Source organism: Papaver somniferum, chromosome 7 (assembly GCF_003573695.1).
Source record: "Papaver somniferum cultivar HN1 chromosome 7, ASM357369v1, whole genome shotgun sequence".
Classification (NCBI taxonomy): Eukaryota; Viridiplantae; Streptophyta; class Magnoliopsida; order Ranunculales; family Papaveraceae; genus Papaver; species Papaver somniferum.
The window spans coordinates 216,671,252-216,688,853 of record NC_039364.1 but is presented as its reverse complement, the minus strand read 5'-3'; the positions used below and the strand labels follow the sequence as shown (position 1 = coordinate 216,688,853).

Sequence of the window (17,602 nt, the reverse complement as noted above, 5' to 3'; positions counted from 1 at the left end):
GCGGAATTTTCATTTTTCCTTGTACCATTATATAGGCGGAGTCCAAATTTCGAAACGATTTTTTACTTCTACTACCCCTATTTATTTGCTTGGGAATCATCCCAATTGAGTGTATATCTCTAACGTTGGGAATATAATTAAGGATAAAACAGGAAAAAACATAGAAATTTATAAAATCAAAAAAAATTCTTAATCTAGGAGATTTTGACTATTCCGCCTATATATATGTGGTACGAAGAGAGCAGCAAAATGACCCACAACCAAAAGATGCTAATAAGACCTCCACATATGAGTTGTTCTTTAACTCTCCTCGACTGCCCACTTTCCTTTGTTTTGGTTTTTTCCGGTTGGCTTCGGCCTTATTCTTCCTTTGTTCTTGTTTTGGTGGTTGGTTGTCTTTTGACACTCCTTCCTTTTCTAATAAACTTTTCTTTATTGAACCAAAAAAAAAAAACCTCCATAGGATGACCTTAATCCTTAGCATTGGACATATTCTTAATGTCGATTTGAAAAGGTTTATTCTTCATGGTCGATAGAAGCCCCAAAAAAAGGAGGAAGACAAATTGGTCATAGTACGATCAGTTGGTAAACTCCATTCCGACAAGAAACAAATGACAAGACTGTCCTTTTTTTTTTTTTGTAACGAAGAAGTCCAACACAATTGATCTCATTCATGCATAATCGTTGGTTGATTACTGAAATTATTCATTTAATAATGAGAGAGTACATATAAATTCATAAGGCACCTTGCAGTATCTCTCTCTCTCTTTGTCTAGAAGCGAGATGGAGGCAAGTTTTTGCCAGAGAGGAAATGAGAGAAGAGAGAAAGTGACTGATCAGGCGCGAATACCGGAACCTGATGACCAGCACCTCTCACTGTTGCTAATGTGAGCCCACCTTCATAACTTGTCACCCATCCTGCTACTTGTCTTCTGTGAAACCATGCTCTCCATTTTTCCTTCACCCTCAGTTTCATCTCATTCACACTATACCTTGTCGACGTTATCGGTACTCTTCCATCCGTATCCCCGCTGCCATCATAAATCATACCCATATATTATTCAATTCAACGTATCAACAATTTGTTCATGGATTTTAACTTCATTCTAATACTGGTTTACGTAATTTTCGGAGGTTTAAGGTTTAAACATTTGTATATGTAGTGTTTACCTGTAAATCCAAATGCGTAAACCAGCGTTCAAGAGCTTCTGAATGATGGGAAGAACAGTGTCTGGTGAATCATTCCATTTCCTTATTACACCGCTGCACATAAAAATACAATCTAACATTGTTACAGACCGGTCAACTGGGTCAATAGTCAGTCAAGTATTTGGTAGGTTGTTTACATTTTACTCAAGTACAAACTGTTCATGAATCAGACCACGTGAAGCTCTTGTCTTATCAATTTACATAAAAGATGTATCTTGGTGATGATGATGAAGCGAACATTTATAAGCACAATTCCAGTACAGAAGTGCATGCATTCGAGCCAGAAATGAAGGGGAAAAGTGATATATTTATGCATGTACTAGTACTGGAAAATTTTCTGACCCAGAGCTACTATTCTCTGGTCATCCTAAGGATAATGGCGGTGAAACCAAGAATACTACTGTTAATAATATAAGTAAGTACAAGCTACAATGATGATCATATTCTAAAAAATGATAGAATCAGAATTAACCGTGTTAAATGTTACTGTGATCAATAATTGGAGTGTGAAAACTGGAGTAATAAAATTGAGAAACGAATAAGAACAAAGACGTACAGTTGGACATTCTGTAAATTTATTGCTAACGGCCCTTGATGAGTCCATGAGCATTCAGAAAGAAGAAAAAAACAACAGAAACCTCTTCTTGGTGTATTTAATAGTTGAGATGTTTTCAAGGTAGTCGGATGTACAGAATTCTAGGGCATTCTTTTGTCTCAACCAGATTCTAGAACTGCTGGGAATTAATTATATATAGTAGTACTACTCCTTGATATTGATTGTTTTTGAGAAACAAACATCTGCATCGCCTTGAAGGCAACAGTATGACACTAATTGAGTCTAATATCTTATCGGCAGAACAAATGTCTCCCTAAGTACTCGTCAGTAATTCAAATTTTAAGTTTAAACCCGTCTACATCCTATTACTTCCGTTTCAAAAAAATAGGCCGGTTTCGTATACAAATTCCACATAAAACCTGCCTATTATTTTCAAACGAAGGGAGTAACTAACATATACTAAACATCCTCTAAATTTACATTTTGAGACTAATGATGTTGATATTCTAACTTGGCACCTCCAAGGCTCCAACAAATTTCTACAACTAGATAAAACTGCAATTAACAGTGTAAAGTGGTGAAAGAATGTAAATGAATACTACCTGCAAGGAGTGTAAGGATAGGGCAAGTTGGTGAGATTAGCATGTAGAGCCCTCTGAACATCCTTCCTATTGAAATAGTTTTCAACATAATCATCTGTACATGGATCATACCCTCCTCCTGCTGGTAATTTGGGCCAGAGGTCCTGAAATCAAGAACAACAAACAAACAGCATTATCATCATTTCTCACTCATCATCATCATCTCTTTTGTAGTCTCACTTTCATTCTGTTCCCCCTTAAATCATTATTTTACAATACTACCCTTATATATGTACTTACCCTAACCAACTAAATATCAGGCACATTGTTGTTAACAGTTTAGACCCGATGTCATGTAGTAGTTATAACCAAAAAAAAGATTAAAAAAAAATGAGCTAAGACGGTTTAGGGATGATTACGTGTTGGGTGAAAGCCGTTAGTAATTTATGAGTGCGTTTTTGTTTCTCGTCGTTGTCGTCTCTGATACACTTGGGAGTATAAATGCTATAGATATCAATATCCGAATAGCCTTGGTAGAAACTCGCGACTGCTGCAGAACATAGGGTAGATTGGTTTCCATTTTTGAAATCACATTCTTTAACTATACTGTGATATACTTCATCTGATATAATCGCATGACTCCAAGCATATTCTATGAACCCAAGTTCATCAGTCGCGTCGTTAATAACAGCGTTCCCGATCTGGTGGGGAAAAAGAGAGTGATTAGTAATTGTTCTTGCGAGCCAAATTGGATACCTAAACTAGACTAATAAAGTAGTATATGAAGTTCAACATCATTTGACTAGAAAATTACCATGAAACCTTTGAAGTTAATGTAGGTCTCTTTGCTGGCTACTTTATTTCTTTCAAAAATGAGTTCAGATAGCTGAGGAACGTAATGCCCTGAAATACGTACACATGAAGAAAAAAATCCTTAAGAGAAAACATAAACATGCAATTCAAGTTGCTAGTTAAGATTGATGATTAAGTAAGACAAATGCTATCCCGTACGACTTTGCGGGACGGCTTCCCGCTCAAGCGACTTTTAAGAGATTAATTAAGTAATAAGATGTGTTTATATATACCTGCATAACTTTCTCCAGTAATGTAGAAATCGTGGGACTTAAAACTGGGAAACCTTTTAAACCATTGGAGTAAGAAAGCATGAGAATCATCGGCAGTAACTCGATCACCAAGTTCCTTCAAGTCCGATGATTTGTTTGTGTATGAAAATCCAACTCCCACCGGGGCTTCCAAGAACAATATATTTGCAGCTATGTAACAACACAAGAAATGTCTTAAAAAAATAATTAAAATAAAAAAAATTGCCAATTGGTATAAAAGACATAAAAATAGTACTATATCAAAAAGTTTAAATGCACAAACCCTTATTCCAAGAGAATTTGTTGAGAGTGATTTTAGAGTCCTTGTCTCTCAGGAGAAATGGACCCAATTCCTGTGCAGCACCATAAGCTATGGATGAACAACCAGGTCCTGCAAAACTCACCCAGTGAACATCAAATAAACAATTATAGTGAATTTGAGTATGGCAATTGACATTGTCATTTTGTCCGGTACATTATAACTTGAGGAAAGGCCATACTTTAATTGGTTAGCTACTTAGCTCTGCCTAGGACCTAGCAAAACTATTCCTTGTAGTTGAGATATTTTGGACACTATCACCTACACAGTCTACCAAGTGGTCTATCTACTCCACCAACCCCCTTAATTCAGCTGTTTTCTTTTGCTTTTTTAACTTCTTTCTAGTAATAATTTAATTTAACTCTTCTTCTTGAAAATTCTAACCATGATTTTTCTCATGTGACATACTGCAAGAATAATACTGTATTATATCTTGTGCACAATTTTTCGATTAGTCTGGAAATTACTATTTATTTTTTGTTTTTTTAAAAGGGATGAACACAAACGCAGAGAAGGCATCTGGATGCGTATAGTATCTCAGTGATAGTCAAAAAAAATGTGGAGAAGGAAACAAAATTTTAGAGAACATAAATCTCTGCAGTACTTTACAAAACAGAACAAAATGTTTAAGATAAAAATTAATCTAATTAACAATTGGTAATTGAAAAGATCTTATCCGTCGAAAATTATATGCTCCTGAAAATCGAGTGGCCAAATTGTAATTTTCAAAAAAAAAATACGATGAAATAACTGAATTCTGAGAGAGAAAGAGACAGAGAGATAGAGGGACTGACCTCCATTAAGCCATAGAACCAAAGGTTTAGTAGAAGGATTTTCCTGGGCTTCAAAAAACCAATAAAACAATGCTTTCTCATCTTTTTCACGAATCTTGACATATCCTGCATAATGTTGGAAACTTACAGGAGGTTGTCCTGGCAAACTTGTGACTCTATCAGATTCTCTTGCTTGCTCTTCTGAATTCTTTGCATTATTCTTTACATCTCTGCTTGCTAAAACTAGCGATGGTGACGATGATGATATTATGAAACCCAAAACAAGAAAATGGATTATACAGTAATTGTATACAGCCATTGTAACTGCTACTAATGGCACTAACTCTTATCTTATCTACTCTCTCACTGTATTTCCTTTCTGAAAGGTTTCACATTCACAGAAGAGTATGCAATTTTCAGTTTTGAGACTCTCTTTATTATATAGAAGATTAGAGTGAAGGGAAACAGAGAGAGAGAGAGAGAGGGCAGTGGCAAAATGGTAATTATCTTGAGTAAGATTCATATTTTTTATTTTATCTGTTTGGTTAGTTGGAAATTAAGTTACTAATTCTACTTACAAGACTTTAATTATCAATAAACATAGTTTTTTTATGGTTTTGGTTTACCCGAGGAAAATAACCTCTAGAAAATTCCTTAGCAGAGTCACCCCCAAAGTTTTAAGTGATTTTTACTGAAAAGGATAAGCATGGTCCCCGAAGCGGCAATAAAATTGTTGTCCCATTTTGCAGCTCTTAAATCATGACCAGTTTCATCTTGTCTTTGTTTGTTTTTACATTTTTTAGAAGAAAGGTTACGTTAATGAAAAACGATAACAACAGCAAAAAGAGCTATGCTAACAGTCTCCCGAATAACATAAAATGTACGCTTATAGCTTAAACTTCTCCGTATCAGACAGCCAAAAAACAATGATATGTTTGATCAAAACCATCCGTTCCTCTCCGTTTTGTGTATAGCACCAAATGCGCGACCATTCCTTTCCTTCCACAATGCCAGATAATAGCATCATACATCTTCTCCCAACTTCCTTACACCTCCCCGTGAATTCAGTAAAACTATATTTCAAAAACTTCTAACAAAGTTTTAGGTGTAACACAAGCTATCCCAAAAACCAAAACAACAGGGGGGGAATAGAGACATGAAAAGATAATCAACCCAAGTTCATCACTAACACCTAATTGCTTGCCATATTAGCAGTTAAAATTTCAATCAATTCAAAATGCAAGAAAACAACCAGGGAATGAAGAGATTATCACACCACTAGCGTGATCATATCCGGATGCTGCGAAGAACCTAAGTGCAATCATGGACTCCCTTCCACAAATATTTAAGCTGCATCCAAGTTAAATATTACATGTTCTAGCAGTCGAACAAATTACAGCCAAGTTAAATATTACATGTTTTAGCAGTCGAACAAATTACAGATTGGAAAGTTAATGAAAGAAATGTAACACGACAAGTGAACAAAGTTAAAGAGCTAAACCAAATTGACAGGGCATTTACTACAACTTGATTGCTAATTAGACTTGCTGATGCTATGATTAAAATTCTATGGTGCCTATTTTCTATCATTCAATAATTGTTGTTGGGTAGGAAAACAGGTTGGAGATGGACCGACGGAGTTTTCGACAGAGAGATATGTTTAAGAAAAGTTTTGTTTGTTTTTGAAACACATTTGTGCTTGTTAGGTATTTAGCACTAACCCCTCTGGTAAATCTCCTTATATCTATGCCCCTTATATCAAACCCTTATAATAATTCTAATTTATATTACGCCATTCTTTTATGTCCTTATATTTTTATTTAGTCACGATTTAGACCATCACAGTTTTTCTTGACACAAAACATCTCTTAAGAAAAAAGTTTTTTGTTGCCCCCGACCGTGCTGCCCCAAAATCAAATTTTGCTGACTTTGCCTCATGGCCGGCCATGGCCGACCCACCAGGCCAGGTGAAGTATTCCCGATTTGCAAAGAGTTGTAGTGTTTGTGCGCTCACTTTACAGTTGTGAAAATGAAACCCCCTGCTAATTGTGGCACTTGTATAGTGCGTAAACGTTACATCAATAAAGCATATACTCATGGCAAAAAAGACCAACAACTCTGATTTAACCTGCATAGGACTGTGGTCAAAGGGGAAGAAACAAAAGTTATTGCAATACGAAAAAGATAGTTATAGGAGCATAGGACCACCCCCTCTGTGCCCACAAAACATTTCGAGGATTCCAGCATATAGATGTATTTCTCTTCTGTGAAGAATGAGGATAGAAGGATTTAAGTTTTAAGACAGATACAAAAGGGTTAGTTCAAACAGAAAGAAAAAAGATAATCATTTTTAGGAGTATTAGTTTAACATTTCTCACATGTAAAGTACGTAATGTTGGGCTTTCTAGGAGACAAAACGCAACTCAACGGCGTGCGTTTTCTTTTCCTTTTGTCAACATTACGATCATTTTGCTTGGGCAGTTTTTACTGTTTCTTATCCATTTTGTTACTGGTTGATGACCACCGAAAAATCTACTCAACTCCATTTCTTAACTTATCCAGATGGATAGAGAGAAGTACTAGCAGAAATGGTGACAAAACAATGATAATGATATTCTCTCTGTTCATGCAATAATGATAACGAAGTAGAGAGGAATGGCAGGCGTGCGTGCGTTATAGATTCTTTTACATCAACTTCCCGATAAAAACGAAGATAGCAGATTACTATTGATTCTGGTTGGTCTTTGACCCATCTTTGACTCTCCACTCATGCTTCTCCACATGAATGGTTTTGGTTCCATAACCCACCTCCAATAGTAACCGTCTCTTCTTTTCCTCTTTGTCATGATATATGTAGATACACATTTCATCTTCCGCCACGTGTCCACAAAGACACACGTGGATGACATGCGGCTGAGAACATCAAGATATGATATCACACGTGGACAGCCAAGAGACGCACCTTATCAAGATAGCGTCGCCACCCACCAGATCCAACGGTAGGGGATCGAGGAAGACGGAAACACTAGAACACTGCGAAGCACTGAAAGATAACCCGAGATTCACTTTATCCTATCCCCAGAAAGATCTAAGAACTACGGCTGGGGATAGTCAGACTGACGCAGACAAGACAGGGGCAGAGGACAACTGTCTACCGCGGACAGACATCTCAACTACCCGCATTAAATAACCTCAAACAGCATACGTGTCAGTCAGCCTGTGGAGGAAGCGCATATAGCATTGAATATTCAAGCAGAACACACAGAGAAGACCAAGAATACGAAGACCTCTGCGTAAGCGGCACAAGACACAAGAGGATAAGGTTATAACGGGCTTCATAAGTGAACCCCATGAACCACCCTATAAATACCCCTCTCTCCCAAGTGAAGAGGGGGGAAAAAAGGGAGGGGGAAAAACATTGAGAAGAGAAGAGGAGAGAGACAGAGAAATAGAGAGTGTAAGTGAGATTCCTCCTGCTACGCAGGCTTATATTAGTCTCAAAGTCATTCGACTATTTCGGTAATCCCCACCATATAATGAAAAACCCAATCTCCGAGACAGGGATCTGAGTGAGAAATATATAAGTTAATCGTTTCGTCTATGTTCATACGTCCATACTTTATATATTCAATTCCTTATAGCATATCATGTTCGTACATTTTATACTTCGTCCATTATTTATCTTATTGTATGAGCTAAGGACAATGATTGTAATTGATGAGACGAGGAAGAGTATTAGAACTCTGAGTCAAGGATTCGACATAACCAATCCGTTCCCTTCAGGCGCAGCCTATTTATTGTATTGTCATGAGTCTGCGCGCATTGTTTGTGAATACTCAGATGACTTTGATCTGCGTGTTCACAATATAAGTCATGCGCATTTTCAATTATCAATCCACTTCTTGTTAGAGCGTGGAAAAAGTATTTTAATTTCTTATGCCACAGCTGAATATTCTTAGCTAGCAGGTATAAAACTAGGCCATCTAAAATTAGGTGGGATTGGAGTGTAGTTCAAACTCAGACGATGAGTGTATATTTCGCAATCAGTATAGCAAATGTCGTGTGTATCATTTTTGTTTAGCTTAAGTTCCCACTTACTAGATATAGCAGTTCCACTATGACACATAAACTGCTAGGCATACTATATTAACATGTATTGCGGACGACAAGGAAGCTTCTAGCTAAAGAAATATTGATATTGACCTCCCACTAACCCAGTACCAAAAGGTTTAATGGGAGGGGTGCACAAACACGAGATACGGGAAATATCTGAATTTGCCAAAAAGCCGCGTACACTAGAACCCGGCATACGAGACGCTTAGATATACTAAAGGGTTCCCAAAGGGGAGGGTGCACATACCTGAGGTGTGGAGACTTGGATTTGCCAAAAAGCCGTATACACCAGAACTCCGCGTACAAGAGACTAAGAATACAAATGATTCCAACTTGAGTAACCACAGAACTTGATGTAGCATTTAACAAATATATCACGTTCAAAGGACCCGAATGAAAAACACCATGGATTAACTAAATCAAATCAAGAAAGAAGAAGAAAATATGTACCATAAAAATACCCAACACCAAGAATAAAAACAAAAACCAAACACAAAATAAAAGAATGTGACGTTCGCCAAAATTAGCAGTCTGCAAATTCCAAATTGAGCCCTCAAATATCCTCAACTTCCTTTCCTTCTGGGTTGTGATCAGCCCTATATATTCATTGATCACCACTTACTAAATTTCCCTACCTAAGCATACAGGGATGACAGTGACTCAACTTACCACAAGAACTACCTTTAATCTCAGACATGAAAAATGTTGTTGGCTATAATTTCTACAATAATACACAATTATCCTCTTGACCAAGGAATTATAAAGAAAAGGCCCACCCTAAAGAATTTGGCACTAAATCAACTCTCAAGGTTATTACTCATTACTAAAGAAACTGTACTCATTACTAAAGAAACTGCAAGAAAACAGCTCTTCAGTTAGAACTCCTGAATGATCACATATTTCCTAGAGAGCACGGGGAATTGAGAAGAGTCATGGTAAAGGGTAGTGGAAGCAAGATGGATCGAACTTATGAGATAGATAATGTCAAGATTGGCTGACATAGAGGACAGGTACAACCCAACCATTTTGCCATCCCTTCCAGGTTTTTTCTTCTTCACCTGCAAAAAAAATATTGGAAGGTCAAACAGATTATAGAGAGGAGAGGAGTTGTACTGGTGAAAAAGACTCACGTAGAACCAGCCGTCCACCTCATAATCGATTTCGAGATCCTCTCCTGCTGTCAGGTTTAGCTGCAAGATAATAGTTAAAATTTGTGAACAATATCATGCCAGATGGATTATATCACCTAAGAGGGTTTAGGCCGCTGGCATCGTGCACACTGGAGGTAAAACAATAGCAGTTCCATTTCTATCAGGCACACCCTGACATGTTGGTTAATCCATGCGTGATTGTGAAGACCTAGAAAAAGTTTACCTCATCATCACGACCAGCATTGAAGTCATATAATGCTTTCCCGAATTGTGAACTTTGTGAGGAAGCAGGCTCATAATCATCTTCATGGGATCCGAAACTCTGTGCTCCACGTCCCGCCAAAGGACTCGAAGCATTCTCAAACGACTCGAATCGCTGCATAACTGATGCTGAATATGATGGAGGGGATCTTCTCTAACCTGAACATTTGTGCAGATTAAATGCATTAGCTTTGGTTTGATCATAACATGCAAAGGTGACTTGTATGACAGAGTATGGCCACTGACCGGAGATACTGGACTCTCATATATTGATGGAGTACTGTAAGAAGGGTTGCTAAATCTGCTAGCAGCTGGTCCTGATGACCTATCCAGTTAATCCAAATACAAGCTGTGAGTAATTTCTAACACGTCTATCTGAAGGTCCAAGATGAGAAATTTGTAGTTCGTTGGAATGTTCATTCATTTGGCTGCCAAAAATATAACCATTCCAAATTAAGTATCAAGGAGAGCATGTAATACATGATCTGCACAACTTAGAAGTGATTATTCGAATTTTTATGACGCATATGATTCTAATGGTGATATAAAATATATAAATTATCATTAAATATGTTTTTCGGTTTTAATAAACCAGTATAATTTGCACACGATAGACCACAGATGAAACATGGAGGGTATATGTAAGAAGTTACTAATAAGTGTTGGAGATAGATACCGAGGGCTGCAACGACAATCCCGATGGTTTTGAAAGAACTCAAGAGAGTAGCAAGATAGGAATATATACCTCCCAGACCCCACTGAACGCACACCTTTGTAGCCAAGTCAGTGGACCAGCTAGAGTAGGATTCTGAGAACTGGCAGCAGCAACCATTTTATCTGCGTCTAGCATCATCAGCGTCAGTTCCAGGAGGGGTTGCAGACTCCCATGCATACTCAGAAGCAGCATAGTTTGCGTTTTCTCCAAGGAACCATACCTGCATGTACCCTTTTAGTAAGAGAGAGACCAAAAAAATTGGGACTATTTTTGGTTGAACACTATGAACACCAGATTATTCTGTCAAAGTATGTATACACTATAGGTGAGCCATGGGTGCACAAAGAAAAAAATTCCACGAGTTCCTGTGGTGGCATTGCGTAAGAAACTGCAATAAGGTTTCTATCATTGACTATACACTTGCTGATGCACCAATTCGCTCATTCTGTCCTATAAATTTCTTGCGCACTAACATCGCATTACAGTAAAACATATGTAAATGTTAAAAAACAACTCATACTTACTGCAGCCTGTACTAATCTCTGTACAAAGCCGATTTAGGATCAGACGCAGAAACCCTGTCTATGGATGTAATTCCAGACAGCGACCCAGGTTGTGGTGATGGAAGATCAAGAACTATCGTTACGGCTTCCAAAGCTGTGTGTTTTCCATCTGGTCCAGCTCCCCATCAAGGCAAGTCTGAAAGAAACATTGATTGTTCTTATTTTTTTTTTAAAGGTGAAACTCAAACAAAACATGATGCACCACTCTAAACAAGTCATGCATGTGAGTCATGTCAAAGCATAAGTTGGGTGAAACTCATATACAAGAATCACTAATTTGGGCCACAAAATGATATTCTGAAAGTTGCATACTTTCAGAATATCATATGTGTGTACATAGGTTAAAATCATTATCATATGGGAGAAACTGGAAGAATATAACTCCAAAAAGCAAATTGAGGTTCGCCTAAACAGTATGAGTTTAGGACTCTCGAAATTATTCGTAAGTCACCAATCATATGAGACTGATTTAACTTGTTTATGAGGCCATAATCTGGCACCAAGGGACGTACTAACTCAGACCAGTTAGAGCGGAATGAAGATATTTAGTATTGAGTAGTAAAGAAAGAACAAGAAAACAGCATTCAGAAGAATCTAAGGATAGCACAATGAGCGAGTGATGGTTCAGAATATAAAATGAGGATCTTAACCCGCTAGACTGCTTTGTACATATTGATAAGTAAGAAAATGCTATAGTAAGATTCTGAAGAGTTAAACCTACTTTCCATAGCAGCTGCAACACATCGGCGACAATCTTTCCGGGAACTTTCGTTGCAAAAATTCTCGCAATTTCAAGAAGAGTGACAGCCATATCTGGTGTTGCCTGATAAAATGCAGACGTTAAGGTAAAAGAAGTTTGACAGACCACAATATACAAAATGATCCAAATGAAGATGAAATATTTCAGCAGTTTTCTACGGCTTATATTAGGAAACTAAAAAAAACATGACAATGGAATGCATAGAAATATATAGCAAATAGACAATCAATGATACAAGTTGGATGTATGCAGCATCTTTACTATTCATCCTGTAGAAATGCATTAGGAATGAAAAGACCAAAATACTTCAAATTTAGTGAAACGACCAATTACTCTGCAAGGCTCAATTTTCTGATTACAGGTTCAGGATATATACAGAGTTCTTTCATATACAAGCCTATCCAAAAAGGACATAGACAGGTGTATCTCCAGTACTACCAACGTACCTACACATCATTCCTAATAGGCTTATTACGTATGAGAATGAAATGCCAACAAACACTTTAATTGAACAGATGATTTGGCATTTATACAAAGAAATTTAATAATAGCACATTACCAAATATACCTATTTGAACAGTTGATAAACAAACTCCAAAGATCATTAGGTAAAATAAACAACTACGCTAATACAACCAAACTAATATAAGAATTGTTGCTCCGCTTTTTTGACATACCTTAAACCGAGCATGCAAAGTGAGCAAGATATCATTCAAGAGTGTTGCAGGCCAAGCTGGATCAGAAAGCTCTGACGCAATTATAGATTCTAGTTCTTCAAAAGATTCATATGGACTTTGCATCCAGATCAATGCTTTTATCACCATTGCTCTAACATAAACACACTCACATGCTACAGTAGTTCGCACAACTTCCATTAATGAAGCTAATAAACTAGCAATTGTATCCTTGCCTCGTGCCCCATTAGATAATGAAGAAGACTTCCGGGAAGTTGCAGAACAACAAGAGGGAAGCTATCTATACACCAGAAAAATTATTTAAAGTTTCTTTTACCTTTAATCATTTTAAATGAGCAGAAAACAGAATTCTTATGTATAAGACTTTTGGATTAAAAATCAAACATTTAGAACTACCTACTGACAGATGAATTAAACTCGAATATAGATTATGTTTCATATCGATGCTTGGTATTCTTTTTGATTCAAACACTTAATACATAAAATCTGCATAGAAGTATTTTGCTACTAGATAAAAAAATGGGCATAAAAAAAATAAGTAATGAAATAAGACTGTTCTGTTATATGATTAAACTTAAACCATCTCAATATGCCAGCCAAAAAATGCTTGCAGCCACATGTCGGTATGGTCTTGCGTCTCATGTCTGCCCAGGTCTGTGCTTTTCCAAGAATGCCTTGGCCAAATTGCTAAAGCTTACACTTACAGCTCCAGCTGAAGCATACCTTTCTATGACTTCAACTACTTCAGGCTTCAAGATCTCTTCCTTATTCACAGGGTTACAAAGATAATAGAGAGCTCCCAGTGCATAGTTCACCTGTCCATAAAGTTAATTATCGAGTCACCTTGCGGCAAAAAAAAAAATCAATAAGTTTTCTCGGAACACTGTTTGATTATGTGTATGCCAAATCAAATCTTCAGCATATGTCCTTTCTAATTAAGGTGCAACCTGAGCCACCAAATATTAAAAGTTAACAAACAAGCGATAGTTGAGTCTAGAAACTTACAGTATTTCTAACAGGGTTAGATAAGCATTGCACAACCAAAGGAATTCCATCATTTTGAGAAATAAGAGCAGCATTTGCTGGGTCTGTCGAGAAGAACACGTAAGAGCAAATACAAGGTGGGGTTATGGTTAGTAAGTATTAACAGATGGGGTCGGACTAGTCAACTAACCAACAGAAGCATTGCAGATACCACCAACACCAAATTCCACAAGTTTCTCGTTTGGCTCAGTCACACAGTCTAGGAACAGATCCAAAACATTAAGCTGTTAAAGCCAACAAAAATAAGGTGCTCAGTATTAAGTGCTGCAGATATCAACAACCACTTCCTTATTCCTGCCTACACAAATCCAACTTGATATTATACCTGGCGCAGAAACGTAAAGTTGAAGGGATCATAGGCAAAGTTAGCCAAGTGTGCAACTACTTTTTCCTTTGTTTCTGCAACACAATAAAGTCATTAATTAAAGCCCGCGGCCTGTTTATCATCCGAGTCCATTTTCTCAGTTTGCATAAATTGGCTGATTAACTGAAGTAGTTAGCTAAGGAAATAGAAATTATGTTCACCTATATGCAGTATGGGCAATAATTCAGCCTGAGGTATCATCATAACAAAAGTATATTATTCAATCAGGAAAATTATCAAACACGTATAGTACGATAAGCTGATTATCTCTTTAGATCAATTAATTACCTTCATTAGTAGCATTCTGAAATTCACTCACCAACTCCTACAATAGAGAGAGAAAAGGGGTAACATAGAAATTTCTTTCATTCAAACACTTGAATACTGATAGTTACCATAAGATTCACTATGGTCACCATCAAATCAATCAATTTTTACCCATATTTTGAAATTTGAAGAACCATGGATTGATTGATTTACGAAGAAGTAGTATCACCTGAAGGTATTGTAACCTGGGGCTGCCGTTACGCCCTGTCCGTTCTTGCTGCCTCTTGTTGTTCGTAAACATGGGGAAGAATTTACAGAGGTCAGAAAGCGAAAAGAGAAGTTGTTCAATATAAACCTTTTGCTTCAAACCCTAGTTAGAGCTTCTTCAATGGTCAATGTGGTTGTTTCATACGTGGCACCACCTTAAAGACATCGTCTTTTATCTTTGTGTACTATATGAGGGAATAAATTCCTAAACACAATGATGAGAAGAGAAGAACTAGTAATAGTGATGATTCAGATGATGATTATGTATTAGAGGACGATGATGATGTAGAATCTAATGGTTCTGAAGGATTTCTTGATCATAAAAACCCATCGGAGGAAGAAGAGGTGGGATTTGATGATTCCGAGGAAAAGGAGGGATATGTGATTGGTTCCGATTCTGATGATGATGAGTTTATTAGTAGTCGTAGGAGGAAAAGGAAACAAAAGGTAATTTTTAGATCGAAGGATACGAAATCGGGTGGAAAAAGAACTAGGGTTAAACCACAAAGAAGGAAAAAAACTTTGGATTCCAATGATGATGATGGTGATGATGATGATGATGAAGATTATTGTGTCTTCGATGACGAATTTGCGATTGAAAAGGTTGCTACCGGTTCAAAATTCAGTGGGAAAAAAAACTAGAGGGAGAAGTAGACAGTCGTCGAATAATAGAAGCACTTGGGTACCGGAGGTGGAGGAGGAGGATGTTGTAACCCTTCTGTTAAAATGGGCACCCCTAGAGGCTGCCCTTATCTTAGTTAGAGATGCTTAAGTAAAGTAGTTGGACTGATGATTGGGTAGGTGTGTGACCGTTGATGGTTCAACACACGTCAATCACCGATTGAGCTAGATTAGGGTTTAATGATTTGCTTTTAAGTTGTAAGAAGAGTTCTTCATCCGAATAATCTGACTTTTGTTGTTAATTAAACTTCTGGTTGCGCCTATGTGCATAGAAATTGGCTTGATCTCTGATTGAGGAGGTGATTTTCACCATTTCTATCCCTTCTCTGTATTAATTTGTTGTAGGGATACAACAATTGGTATCAGAGTCGTTCATTTCCACTCAAAATTCCGTCCAATTTTTTTTCCCGATGACTATCAAAGATGTAAATGATAAGGTGGAAGCAAACACCGCTGCCATTGCTAAATTACAAGCAAATTTCACCAGCTTTTCATCAGATCTGAGTTCTAAATTTGATTTACTAATGAAGAAGTTAGATACAATACCTGAGACGGCTAGTACTTCTTATTCAGAAACTAATGGAGATCCGCGATTTTCAAATCAACATCAACATCACCATCTTCCTAAGTTGGATTTCCCAAGATTCGACGGCGAGAATCTTAGAGCTTGGATACAGAAGAGTGAAAGATATTTTGATTTAAATGATATTGAAGAAAACAAGAAGGTGAATATTGCTGCAATCTACCTTGAAGGTAAGGCTGAAACCTGGTTTTTAAATTTTTAAGTCAATAGACATAGAATCACTTGGCAGGACTTAGCTACCCATCTATGTGCATGCTTTGAAAATCCTATTGAAGAAAACTTAGTGGTGGTTTTAATAAATTAATGCAAACTTCGTCTGTGGATGACTATTATGAAGAGTTTGAATTGCTCAAAACATTAATGTTGAAAATAAATTCGTCTCATAGTGAAGAACATTTTGTTATGAGCTTCCTTAGTGGATTGAAGGATGAGATAGGCAAATCTATCTCTATGTTTCATCCAAAAACTTTAGCAGATACCTTTTCCCTTGCTAGATTATAGGAAGCAGCTGCCACTAAACCGTTCACAAAATCATTCAACAACTCCTTCAACTCTAACAGGCAATACTCTTATAGCAATTTTCCACCCAAACCCATTTTAACTCTCCAAAATCTACTCCGCTCACCCATAAATCCTCTTTCACTCTTCCCCACAAACTTAATTCCCCAATTCATACAATTTAGAGACTCACACCTGAAGAAATGAATAAAAGGAGAGCTCAAGGATTATGTTATAATTGTGATGAGGTATACAAGGCAGGACACTTTTGTAAAGGCAAACAGAAGATTTTCATGCTTTAGATGGACAATGTTGAATCACCAGATACTGAGGAAGAGGAAAACGTTTTTGAGGAGACTACTGAATCTCCAGTGTAATCTGATGTTGAAATATCATACATGCTCTTACAGGAGATGCTACTGGTGACACAATTAGAATTCCTGGTATTCTCCATAACCAAACAGTCCTCATTCTGATTGATACAGGCAGTACTACAAGCTTCATTGATAGTGCTTTAGCAAGTTCACTTCAATGCCACATTAAGCCCACTGATCCAATGCTAGTCACAGTTGCAAATGGAGAGAGGACAATTAGTACTGGTATTTGTCCACATCTTACATGGAGCATGCAGGGCTACCAATTCATGGAAAACCTCAGGGTCTTGCCATTAGGAGGTTGTGACATTGTACTTGGTGCAGATTGGATAAGAACTTTAGGTGATGTTGTAGTTGTAGGAAATCCTACACTACACCCCTCATATGATTTCATTAACATTTAACTCATTTTAGATTAACAATCTTAATTTTATTGATGAATCTTTGAACAATCTTACAAGAAAAGATAAAGGAATCAAAAATAACCACTGCTCTAGATTTTGTCTCTCCTATTTACTTGTTTCTCACCCCGAAAAAGATCTCTCCCTTTCCCTTTACAACTGAAAGACTATTTATAGGGAAGTACATAGTGGATGACAGCTAATCTGTCATTTATTTTCGGATATGGCTCGCGACATTCTCGCAACCTTACAAATATTAATCTCGCAAACTCTCTAATTTTCGCAGGACCATCACATTTTTCTCATGATTTTAGCTGACGTCGT

The 17,602-nt window shown here is 37.1% G+C and overlaps 2 protein-coding genes across 2 annotated transcripts; both read right to left on the bottom strand.

Moving 5' to 3' along the window:
• Positions 1-603: 603 nt before the first annotated feature.
• On the bottom strand, positions 604-4,962 carry LOC113299562 (serine carboxypeptidase-like 35). The gene is made up of 8 exons (XM_026548598.1): positions 4,563-4,962; positions 3,733-3,840; positions 3,432-3,620; positions 3,161-3,249; positions 2,766-3,047; positions 2,368-2,510; positions 1,171-1,263; positions 604-1,031 (listed from the first exon to the last, which is right to left on the bottom strand). Exons 1-8 carry the CDS (start codon positions 4,858-4,860, stop codon positions 773-775), a joined length of 1,461 nt encoding a protein of 486 aa, XP_026404383.1. The 5' UTR covers positions 4,861-4,962; the 3' UTR covers positions 604-772.
• An 8,244-nt stretch (positions 4,963-13,206) lies between these two features.
• On the bottom strand, positions 13,207-15,439 carry LOC113299563 (armadillo repeat-containing protein 7-like). The gene is made up of 6 exons (XM_026548599.1): positions 14,704-15,439; positions 14,496-14,532; positions 14,169-14,242; positions 13,974-14,067; positions 13,805-13,887; positions 13,207-13,614 (listed from the first exon to the last, which is right to left on the bottom strand). Exons 1-6 carry the CDS (start codon positions 14,773-14,775, stop codon positions 13,438-13,440), a joined length of 537 nt encoding a protein of 178 aa, XP_026404384.1. The 5' UTR covers positions 14,776-15,439; the 3' UTR covers positions 13,207-13,437.
• Between the last annotated feature and the right edge of the window lie 2,163 nt (positions 15,440-17,602).

Excerpts from the sequence above, each read along its gene's own strand:
- LOC113299562 (XM_026548598.1), bottom strand. The coding sequence starts at position 4,860 with ATGGCTGTATACAATTACTGTATAATCCATTTTCTTGTTTTGGGTTTC. Across the intron at positions 1,264-2,367 it reads TATCCTTACACTCCTTGCAG|CGGTGTAATAAGGAAATGGA; the intron begins GTAGTATTCATT and ends TTTTATGTGCAG. Across the intron at positions 1,032-1,170 it reads TTACGCATTTGGATTTACAG|CGGGGATACGGATGGAAGAG; the intron begins GTAAACACTACA and ends TTATGATGGCAG.
- LOC113299563 (XM_026548599.1), bottom strand. The coding sequence starts at position 14,775 with ATGTTTACGAACAACAAGAGGCAGCAAGAACGGACAGGGCGTAACGGC. Across the intron at positions 13,888-13,973 it reads TATCTGCAATGCTTCTGTTG|ACCCAGCAAATGCTGCTCTT; the intron begins GTTAGTTGACTA and ends TCTTCTCGACAG. Across the intron at positions 13,615-13,804 it reads CTAACCCTGTTAGAAATACT|GTGAACTATGCACTGGGAGC; the intron begins GTAAGTTTCTAG and ends CTTTATGGACAG.